Genomic DNA, 11,589 nt, shown 5'->3' on the forward strand with positions numbered 1-11,589 from the left:
AAAATCCATGTGCCTGTTTTCTAGGGGGCAGTTTAAATATCCGGTAGGAAAAGTCTTGAGCATCTCTGGGGGAGGGATGGTCATTTGGCAGGCTTTCTGAGATGCGGCAGTTTGGAGAGAGATGGGAGAGGAGCCTCGGGTGTGGAACTTCCACTAGAACATTCCAGACTCTTTGGGTATATGGATGCCAGGGTTTGGGGTGAAACTTCCATTAGAACAGGAATTTTACTTACTACTTCCCCAGAAAGGTTAGGGTTCTTTGAGAGAAAAGACAATTCTTGCTTTTCTGAAGCCCCAGGGCCTAGCACACACTAAACATCCTAAGGCTTGTGGCCCAGCTGAAGAAAGCCAGCAGTAGAAATTTCTTAAATACAATTGCATCTTCCCTGAGACCAAAGGGAAGGGGCAGGATTTCCTCCCCTGGTGCAGATGACCTGGGGCCTAGGAGGCCTGTAGGAAGAACTGGAAGAACGGCCCTGTGAAGAGCGGAGCTGAGATTTAGCAGACCCTGGAGAAAAGAGAGCTGAAAAAAGTTGGGTTTTCCTGACTCCTGCCAAGACTGTCACGTGGTGGCACTTGGAGGATTCCCTGATTCTGTTCATTCCTTTGGAATCTCTCATTCCTCCAGGACTTCCTCTGGAAACAGGGGAAACCCCGGTGCTAGGGACTGGCCGTGTCTCCAGTCAGCTGCTAGGAGTCTGCATCTAACCCCAAACCACAATAAAAATAAGCACGGGGTGGGGGGTGAAAGTCAGTTAGGAGACACTTCAGTTTTCTCTAAGTACCTTCCAGAAATTTCTTCAAACAACTTTATGGGATCAAGAAGAGTCGAAAAGGAGGCCCAGAAACTGCTTGTAGCGACATTGGCAACAGCTCCACAAGCTGTATCAGGAAAGGTGAGCCCTTTTCCAAGAGATCCAAGAGGCCCCTGAAGCTGACTGAGCCAACACCACCGCCAAGGCTAGGCAGGAGCACAGGGGCCTAGCTTCTGCGCTTAACCTTGGAGACCCCAGGACCGACCGCCAGGATCAGATCCAAGAGCAAACTAGGTGGTCTATTTTGAGAGCTGCCCAGGTGTACAGGTCTCCACACATTTCTCCTTGTCATTCAGAAAATGATTCCTAAACCTGTAGGTTCCGGTAGAACCACTTGGCTCTGGGTCTGGGCCAGTGTGCCCCGCCCGCAGGACGGCCGGATTCTTATTTCTACACTCACCCACTTTCTAAAACCAAACCCGAGAGGAAGGGCACGGCTCTGGGTGGGGATGCCCTGAAATATTCGAGACTAAGAGCATTCCTGCTTGCAGGGACGTTTACAATAGGACTGTCCCTGGGGACGGGCGAGGTTCATCTGTCAGCAGAGTAGAGTGGGAAGGGTGTGTGACCGGCGTGTGTGTGTGTGTGTGTGTGTGTGTGTGTGTGTGTGTGTGTTGGGGCGGGGTGGGGTGGGGGGCAGGAAGGGAGGAGCCGGTGGGGAGCGCGGCTGCCTGCCCTCCAGGCTCCTCCCGCTCCGGGGCGCCTCCGCCCTTTGCACCCGCCCCGCGTACAAAGACTCCCGGCCATCAGCGAGCTCCTCTCCGCTGTGTCCAGTTCTTCCTACGACTGCTGCGCCTCGAGGGCCAGGTGAGTCTCTCCCCCTCATCTGCCCAGGGGAACGCCATACCCTGCTCGATCGGAACTCCAGCTCGGCTTTGGGAAGTGCTGTGCCCCGTGGGCCTGGGTGGGGCCACCCTCCCACTTGCAGACACCCCCAGACCCGTTGGGGCGGAGGCGACGCTTGTCTGCAGCTACCCCACCCTGGCGTTGGGGCCGCTGTTCCTTTGACCTCTTCCCTTTGGCATACTATTCTTCACTCTCGCCATTCCTACTTTGCAACAGTCTTAGGAGTTAACTAGTGCTAGCCAGACCTCAGTCCAGATGTTCCTAGCCTCTCCACAGCAGGGCTGCCGGAACCAATCTGGGCCAGGGAGGACTGGCGGCTTGGCAGCTGGAGGATTCCCTTTTTAAAGGGCCCTGCTCCGCTAGGTGATCTGCCCCAGTGCAAGTTGCAGGTTAGTGGGGAAGGATCTCAGGGCGAAGGCAAGGCCTTCTGTTTGTTGTCTTCATGAAGAAGTTCTGGGGTGAGAGGGAGTGAGGCGATTTTTCTCTAGCAAGTTTCTCTCTTGCTATTGAATTTAAGAAAGGGACCCAGCAGGAGGTGGAGTGAGAGCAGTCTTGGTGAGCAATCTTCAGGCCCAAATTGATTTGATGTGATGCCACAGATGGAGGTCAGGGCCTGAGCTTGGCCACAGGATTGACCTCTTTTCCAGACCTTCCTGGGAGGTCTCCTGAGAACTATTGTGAGATTGGCAAGGCAAACAGAAAAGTAACAGATCGGCAAAGAGCCTAGGGCCAAATACTGAAATTCGCTAACCCACCTCCCTTCATCCTCCCACCCCCACCCCAGGGAAGCTAAGTTCTGTTGGGTGGAGTTAGCACGAAGGGTTCCAGGATCCTCCTAGTGATCTGAGACCTGTGACTCAGCTGTGAGACCATGGGTGCGGCCTCGCTGGTCGATAGCTGTGGATGCTTGGACAGAACACTCCCTGAAGGAAAAGAGGAACTGTGCCATCTTCCAGGGCAGTTCCAAGAGGAAATGAGTCACACTCGAACTGGCCACCAACCTGAAGGAGGGATTTCTTGACTGAGCTGCCTGGGAGGGTAGTGGTTAGACTGGCAAGGCCGTGGCAAGACCGTTGATGGTTAGCACCAGGTTGCTGCCCTATGGCGGGAGGCCTCAGTTTCACTGGGCTTTGCTTCTCTGCTTGAGAGGTTTCCGGTTGGTGCTGCATGTTTCTCCTCCTGAAGTTTGAGTTTGAAGTGGAAACAAACACCCTGTCAGACAGCTTGGTCTTCAGTGGGTTTCAGCAAACTGCAAACGATAGTGCCAGGAGTTGTGCAGGGATGAGTTCGTGTGACTCCCTGAGATTTCTTTACCCTAGTCTCCCCCACAGATTCCTTGCAATGTCTATTTAGTCTCCTTTCAACATGGTTAAAGAGGATGCTCCTGACAGCCAAAGAGGACTTAGAGCCTGCATTTCAGTCCACCGGGAGTTTTGGTTTGCTTGGCGTTATTTGGGTTCACTCTGATTTCTGTGTGATCTGTTTCCTGTCTTTTCCTGGACACAGAATGAGATAAGCCCTTGTCCTCCTATGCCTGGCCTCTGGCCAGCTTCTGAGCAGTCACCCCAGTGTGGTCAGGCCCTGGGCTGGGTGGTGCTGAGGCTGGATGCCTCCCCGATTTTTAGAGAGAGAGAGAGAGAGAGTGAGAGAGAGAGAGAGAGAGAGAGAGAGAGAGAGAGAGAGATATTTCAAGCACTAAACTGTTATGCTGTTATGCTCTTGGATACAGTCCATCCATTTAAACATAGCTAAGGGAGACAATAAGATTCTTTCAGAATTATAAAATATGTTCACAGTGCTGGGAAAAGCTGGACTAAAGTATGGGCTCTGTCCTAAGCTTCCCATTTCCTCAGGCCTGGAATCTTAGGAACCATACAGCGAAAGCAAAAGGGAGTAGTAGGCTTAGCATGTGTGAGGTGCTAGTTCCTCAGAGGGAGAGAGGGAGGGAGAGACTTGCTTTTAAAGCAATGTCCAGGACTTTCTACCTCTCCAACTAAATAATCCCTACTGTCGCCATATTGTCGTTGGTTTTGGCTGAATCACGACAGCTCCTGGTAGAAAAGTGGGTGTTTTTGGTTGGATTAGAGTAGGTTTCTCAGTTCTTTCTTCCTACTGAATTGCTTCTGGAACTTTCTTTTGCAGATCATATCTGTAGTAAGCAAGTTTTGTTTGGTGAGAGAGCCTGAGCCAAAATCCATTATTTTAAACTCACTCCTCCAAATATACTTTAAGGGTCAGATTCAAAAATGCTTTCTGGATTCAATTAAAACAAAACAAAACAAAACAAAGGGCTCTTCAAACTCCCCTAAACAAAAGAACAGAAACTCTAAATGTTTTTTGAATAATGAATGTTTATGTTCCCTGACACCCTAATTAATTCTGGGTGGTTCAAAAAAAAAAAGCATGAGATGGACAAAATACAGATGAACAAAGTAAATCAGGCCTCCAGCTTCTGAGATTTATAGCCTAGACCTGGGCATAGGTCCAGGACAGACATTTGGGATTGCTCAGGAAGAAGGACTCCCCTCCTGCCTTCTGGGCCTCCCAGAAAGACCAAGGGAGAGAATGAGAACATTCTTGGCTCCTAAGCTCGTAAGTGAGGTGTGCAAGGTAGGTGTTGGTGTAAGAGCTACAAAAATCAGAGTTGTTTTCTGCAGAGAGACAGTTGAGACCTGTTGCTCAGGCTAACATGTGAGGATCATAAGCAGACATACGAACCAAATGGTTGAAGGGAAGGTGACCCAGGGAGCCAGTGAGTGGACCCCGAGGCAGGTGGGTCCATCCCTGGAAGGCGTGAGGCAGTGGAAGGTGTGATGAATGAAAACAAAAGAAAGCACAGGCAGGAGTGAGAAGCTTGGCCATCCGACCAGACCTGCTTAGCAGAACAGGCATCCCCCCTCTCCCCTCCGCTCCCAGTGGTGTCTGGAATGTGCTCTGCACTCTGCCATGACGTTCTTAGGTGAGCCCTGTTGGGCCCCTTTCTCCGCCCTTCCCAGAACCCATCTCCTTTAGCTGCTGAACTCTGAGCTGCCAAACTGTCAGCTATCTATGGATAATCTCATCTGTTTCTCAGCTACTTTGAACCATCTGTTTTACAATGGTAATTAATCATCTCTCAATTAAAACAGAGTAATATGTGGTTCTTGACCAAGGCAGCTGTAGGGCCAAGGCAGATTGGGTGGACAACAGCACCGGATTGTGTATACCAGGTATGGGATGGGGTGTCAGGACACAGAACAGATTCCCCTGCCTCTCAGACAGAGTCCCAAGGCCCTCGTGACAAAGTGTTACCCAACCAGAAGGGGAAGACGTGCCCCATCCGGAGTGGAGTTTGTGGGGTGTTAGGTGGAGTGACGGTGCCAGATTTGGGTTCCTGGAAAGCTTCACTCTAGTAGCGCACTATGGGGTGAGCTGGCGGTGCCAGCCCCACCCAGAAAAGGACAGTTCATAGCTCTTGGGACTGCCCCTGCCACACCTGGATCCTCTGCCTCCTTTTAAACTTTCTCCAGGACAATTCCTTGTGTGTAGCACTGCTCAGGGCCCTCTGGGATCATGGGCATCACCTGTGAATTTCAACTCAGTTTCTCTTTGTGGCCATCCCCCATCTCTGTTCTTACTGCAGGACTCTCGAACAAGCAGGGAGTCAGTTGGCTGCTCTGTTCACCGGTGTGGGAAATAAAACAGCCAGGGGGAACCAGGGAGGGAGGACCAAAGGGCAGATATGAGGCTTCAGGGAGGAACTTTGCCATTTCATAACCAGCTGGGTAAGGAAGGAGTGGACTGACCTCAGACGCGAGCACCCGCTCCTGGCTAAGGTAGCCTGTCCTCACCCTCTTGAAGAGGACATTCAAGAGAGGCCAGGGCTTCCTTGGCTTACCACTCGCCTTTCTGGGGAGTACTAAGTTGACCTGTTTTTCTATTTGAGGGAACCCCTAGCCTGCCTGTTACTCTTTTTTCTCTAGGTCTGCAGTACACTTCCTGGTGTCTGGCTCCTTTCCTGGGTTGTTGAAGGGCTGAGGTGGCATCCCATGTCCTTTAGGTGACTTTCCCAGTTCAGTTCTCTTCAGTTCCTGCACTTCCAAATCAATCCAGGCAAGGCAGACTCCTTGGGAGCCTGTTGCCACCACCAGAAACCCATATCCGGGAGTGGGGAGGTGGGGCAGATCCGAGCAGCGTGGGAAGGGAGGAGAAAGGAGTGGCTCTTCCGGATTTCGTGGCACCTTGCACCTTGACATGTCACCTTGTTGCTGTCCAAGCCATGCAGATGAATCATGCCAGGTCCTGATTGACAGTGCTCTCAGAAGTGGCATTGTCTGTAACTGGCTCTTGTACTTTATTGGAGACAAAGGGGTAGAAATTCTAATCCTTAAACCTAACTTTTCAATGCTAGTGTTCAGTACTACACCTTTGGCTTTGTAAAAGATAATACTCAGAGCCAGGCCTAGTGGCACAGGCCTGTAAGACCAGCTACTCATGAGGCAGAGGCAGAGGCAGAGGCAGAGGCAGAGGCAGAGAGGCAGAGGCAGAGAGGCAGAGGCAGAGGCAGAGGCAGAGGCAGAGAGGCAGAGGCAGAGAGGCAGAGGCAGAGGCAGAGGCAGAGGCAGAGGCAGAGGCAGAGGCAGAGAGGCAGAGGCAGAGGCAGAGGCAGAGGCAGAGAGGCAGAGGCAGAGGCAGAGGCAGAGAGGCAGAGGCAGAGAGGCAGAGGCAGAGGCAGAGAGGCAGAGGCAGAGGCAGAGGCAGAGAGGCAGAGGCAGAGAGGCAGAGGCAGAGGCAGAGAGGCAGAGAGGCAGAGGCAGAGGCAGAGGCAGAGGCAGAGGCAGGAGGATCTCAAGTTAAGGCCATCCTAGTCCACTTAGTGGGACCCTGTCCCACAATAAAAAGTGGAAAGAGAGCTAGGGGATATGGGTCAGTGATAAGGAGATGTGCAGAGCATGAGTGAGGTTCTAGGGTTCCGTGCTTGTGTGTGTGTTGGGGTGGCTAACAGAATTTGGGGATCTGTACTGAACAGGCATCTGTCAGTGGCAGGAATCAGACCAAAGCACATCCCAAGTTCCTGTTGTTCTTCAGCGGGGAAAGTGCCAACCTCTCCCTCTATCTGAACTCAAAACTACATGTGGATACTGAGCTCCATTAGGAGCTGGGTCCTGGCGAAACGTTTGCCCAAGTTCATTGTACCACAACGCAGTGACCTAGTGCTTCCTTTCCTCTCTTTAAACTCTTCATGGGGAAAGGCCCATATTCTTTCACCATACACTCTTTCACTACAGAGTGTGAGGAAAACACTCTGGAGAGTCCTGCTGAAAATGGACCTGGCTCCCGAAGGAGCCTGCATGCACTCTTACCTATTCCTCCTCTGCTGAACTGGACAATGGACTTTACAAAGCTTGTACTCAGGCAGGAAAGCTACATCTACCACTGGAGAACAGGTCCAGAGTGCTAGGAGAGTATACATTTTCATCTGGAAGCTCACTTCTAACTGCTGGAATCAGATTAGTCCAGATTCCTACATCATGCCTGCAGCGATGAAGTTTCTGTGTTAACCAGGTTGGACTTGTGGCTTGTTGGTGTTCAGCCATGTCTAAGAGTCATATTTTCAGCGCCAAGGGAAATAAGGAAACATCTTCTTTCATTTAGCGTTTTGCAGTTGAAAGGAAGATCTCTTGTCTTGCTTTTCAAGAAAATTAAACTTTTGTATCTTGATTAGGAGCTCTGCAGAATAGCTGACAGCCAGGCAAATCCCACGTTCTGAGGTCCAATCCCTGAAATGTCTGTGGCCACCAGCAGAAGACCCCAAGATTGATTGAATTTTATTGGAAAAAAAACATCTATTTTATCATTTCCAATTGCCCCTGCAGACTTTCAGTACATGTGGTTTCAAAGTTAATGCAGATTGTTTCATTGTGCCTTTCGACAGGTTTTAACAGACCTCTCCAAGATGCCTTCTCAGATGGAGCACGCCATGGAAACCATGATGCTGACATTCCACAGATTTGCAGGGGACAAAGACTACTTGACAAAGGAGGACCTGAGAGTGCTCATGGAAAGGGAGTTCCCTGGGTTTTTGGAAGTAAGTGTTGAAAGTCTTGGAACCAGACATAAAAGTCAAAGTGCCCTTCCCTTGTTCTCCCATCCCTTCCCTGTAGGGCCACTATTTGGAAATGTTTCATTTGTTTACTTAGTAGACAGTGTTAGGATAGCACTGGGGCAGCAGAGTGGAGGAGACTCCGCCCCTGCCCTCAGTCTGTGGGTGGAAATATCCACACCCACTGGAACAACATGACGAGAAAAGTCTTTCCACGGGGTGTAATGGATAAAGGATGCCGCTCCTCAGGCCTATAGCCCTCATGACAGAGGCTCCACATTCCCGTCACCTGCCGCTTGAAACAACTTGAATCTCCTTTATGTGGGGGTGTGAGCTGCAGGTTGACCCAGGGTCTCATTTCTACAAAGAGCTCTACTGGAGAACTCTGCTGTACTCAAATCCTCTTAAATCCACAGGGACAAAAAGAATTTTCTTCTTTTTCCAGCACTAACCAATAAAGGGATCATGTTAATTGTTGACGCAAAATGTCACTCTAGAAATATTGCCTTTTACAATGAAAATGTCAACTTAGGAGCCTAGAAGCACAGTCTAGGTTTGACCTCACTTCGGTCAGACTGAACAACCCCTGAAGACTAGGAATCTTCAGATATGCCACTCAAGACAGTGAGTCCACTAGGCATAATTGTCCTTCGATTTCATAGGTCCTCAGGAGAGAGGTGTTGAATTTAATGCTCACCTAAGACAAACACACCTGATACAATAGCAGACTGTGGTACAATCCCATCTTTTTCTGAAAATAAAGGATAGTTCTTACACTGCATGTTCAATAGTGCATTCATCTCTGAAGGGTAAAAGGAAGTGATGGTAAAGGCTGGATTCGGCCTCTTGTCGTTGGCCTGATAAATAGCACATTACCTAAGGGTCTGACTCTTGCGCTAATAAGCATAGGACTTTGCAGAAGACTGCTTTTACACATCATCAGTATCGGTTACGTGACCCAGTCCCTCCCTCCGAACTGCAATGGCCCTAGCGCTATCTCAGTGAGCTAGAGTATACAGTTCTCTGTGGCATGGGCACCATGCTGCAGTTCCGGACAAGGGCTGAGAAGATCTAGCCGTGGGTTGCTCCCACTCTCTAGTCCTGGTTCCCTCCTCTCTGAAATGAGAGCGCTGAACATACTTATTCGCATACCCACTTTTAACTTGTTGTAATCCTTCTAGACAAGCATAAAATTCAGGAGCAAAATGGATTCATTGTTAAGTCAGCCCATCACATCAACGGAGGCATTCTCGATGCTAAAACACCCGTTAATCGTGTGTGACATATGACACACACCCTTTCATACTCAAGGCTTTGTGACATGAGAAACATAGAGTGTTGGGGTGTTTGCAGTGGGGTGTGCTCCACACAGCGGAATAGTTTATTCCAGGCACAGACAGGGTCGTCACTCTAGACCTGTACTCAGGCATTTAGAGAGCATTTTGTTTCTAAAGTAGATGGCTTATGTCATCCAAATTTCACTCACTCTGACCACAGCCAGGAAGCAGGCGGTGAGGCCAGAATTAGCTACACAGAGAAGGGTTTCAGTTGATAGCTTACGGGAGGAGTTCGCAGCCTCCAGTAGACAATGTGACTCCTTTACCATAGGAAATCTCTGGTGCAGTTTGTATGCATCCAGCATGTTGAAAATATTGCACGTCAGTTCCCCCACTAATTCTGCAGTCATTGGAATGCATAAGTGCCTTTTAACAGCCTCTAATGCATCAGAGGTTATTTCCCTCTCTGCGATAGCATGGACCTATCGGAGTTACCACACTTTTGCACTTCTAACCAATGTGGCAGCAAAAGGGATAGTCGAACTAATCACCATTGAAACAAGATGAAAGTCAAGGAGTCTGCCTGTCTCTCCCTGCCCCATACAGGGCATTAATGCTATGCACTGAGGAGTTTATGATTCTGTCATACAAATTCATTTGATTGTGTGTGTGTGTGTGTGTGTAAAGGTCAAAGTTTGACGTTAGGTATCATTCCTCAATATTCAATATTCTCTGCCTTATTGTTTTTTTTACATTTGTCTGTTTATTTTGTATGCATCTCTGTGTACCATCACATGCATGTGGAGGTCAGAGAAAAGCTTGGGGAAGTAGGCTACAGGGGTCTAGCTTAGGTCATCAGTCATAGCAGAAAGTCCCTATTAGCCACTGAGTTATCTCACAGGCCTATCACATTTTTTTGAAATAAGGTCTCTCACTGACCCTGGACCTGGTCCATTTGGCTAGACTAGCTGGTCAGTAAGCCTCGAAAGTCTTTATGTTTCTGCCTCCCTGCTGCTTAAACTCCAGGAGTGCGCTGCTGTGCACTGCAGCGCCAGCTTTTCATGGGGCTACAGATCCAAACTCAGGCTCTCGTGCTGGCGCCTACCCACCAGTCACCCTCCCAGCCACACACACTTATTTTGCAACTTGTCCAATGTATGACATCATTGTTATACCAATGACGAGAATAAGGTGGCATGGGTGTACCAACTCAAAGAATGGTAGGAAGGCCAGGAGTAGCTCACTGGCAGGGCACATAACTAGCATATGGAGGCCCTGGTTCCAGTCCATGAAGAATGGGAGTCATCCTAGAGAGGGCACTTGCACCCAGACTCCTCTATTCGTAGTTGATATGTGAAGCCAAACTAAACTGTGTGATGGACTCTGGCTACACAGAGAATAAGATAGATAGGACGGCTCCCTTGCTGGGTCCCAGCCACACGAAGGGAAGAAGAGCTCGCTGCATCTGCTCTAAAGCTAAAACCCAGTGTCCTCATCAGCACCTACTTAAAGCACATACCACAGGGACCTGAAACTTACCCTCAAATGATCTGAGGTGGTTTCTACATGAAGAGTTCCCCTTCTAAGGGTCTGAATATGGTGTCAGTAATGAAAATTTGTTTTTTTGTTTTTTTTTTTAAATCTAAGTGTGAAGTCAAAAGTGGCAAGTGTGGTTCTTAGGCATAATCTAAGTATGTCATTACTAAAAGTGGATTCCCAAGACAAACAAAAACACGCTGAGGAGTTACAAAGGTCACTGAGGACCTGAGACAAGAGCTTGAATACTTGAGAGGTTATGCTTGTGCCCAGGTTGTCAGCAGTTTGGATCGGGTACGACGTAGTCATCCCCGTCATTAGCTGATACTGTTTTCCTTTGTTCCTTCCTCATTTATTTATTTATGTTTATTTATTTATAGAATCAAAAGGACCCCATGGCTGTGGACAAAATAATGAAGGACCTGGACCAGTGCCGAGACGGCAAAGTCGGCTTCCAGAGCTTTCTGTCACTAGTTGCAGGGCTCATCATTGCGTGCAATGACTATTTTGTAGTACACATGAAGCAGAAGGGAAAGAAGTAGGCCCAGTGGCATCCTGGTACTCCCTCCTTGATGCGTTTCTCCCCGAGGAATCGGCCTCACTGCTTCTCGAGAGCAGATCAGGGCCCTTAGGAAAGTGCAGATGCCATCCAACTCCAATTCGACAAGCAGAGAAAGCAAAGGGAATGCAGCGACAGAGAAGCTTGTGATTTTTATATTGTTTTCACCCTTCTGCCCTCAATAAAGACAGTCCCTTTTTTTTAGTTCTGAATTTGAGGTGGTTGTTTGTTGCATCCTCTGAAATGCTTGCTCCCTGCTTCTTTGGCTCCTGAAGAGTCAGCATAGCCTCGGGCAGCCAGCGCACAAAAGGACTTTCTTCACAGAACCAGCGAAATGAGAACACACTCCATTCAGGCTTGGAGCCTGACTTTTTTATTTGCTCTTGAAGCTATGTCTATGTGGTGGATCAAAGTTCAAACTGTTACAAGAGGGCTCTTCAAGAACATATTCTACTTCTGTAATTCCTTAACAAA

The 11,589-nt window shown here is 49.0% G+C and overlaps 1 protein-coding gene across 1 annotated transcript; it reads left to right on the top strand.

Annotated features, from left to right (window-relative positions):
• Positions 1–1,468: 1,468 nt before the first annotated feature.
• Positions 1,469–11,327, top strand: LOC121438012 (protein S100-A10). Its single transcript, XM_041638182.1, has 3 exons — positions 1,469–1,622; positions 7,576–7,728; positions 10,937–11,327. The coding sequence occupies exons 2-3, from the start codon at positions 7,597–7,599 to the stop codon at positions 11,096–11,098; spliced, it is 294 nt and encodes a 97-aa protein (XP_041494116.1). The 5' UTR covers positions 1,469–1,622; positions 7,576–7,596; the 3' UTR covers positions 11,099–11,327.
• The last annotated feature ends 262 nt before the right edge of the window (positions 11,328–11,589 follow it).

The sequence above is a fragment of the Microtus oregoni genome, unplaced genomic scaffold (genome assembly GCF_018167655.1).
Source record: "Microtus oregoni isolate MIOR12 unplaced genomic scaffold, Mior012 000054F_ref0000373, whole genome shotgun sequence".
NCBI classification, from domain to species: domain Eukaryota; kingdom Metazoa; phylum Chordata; class Mammalia; order Rodentia; family Cricetidae; genus Microtus; species Microtus oregoni.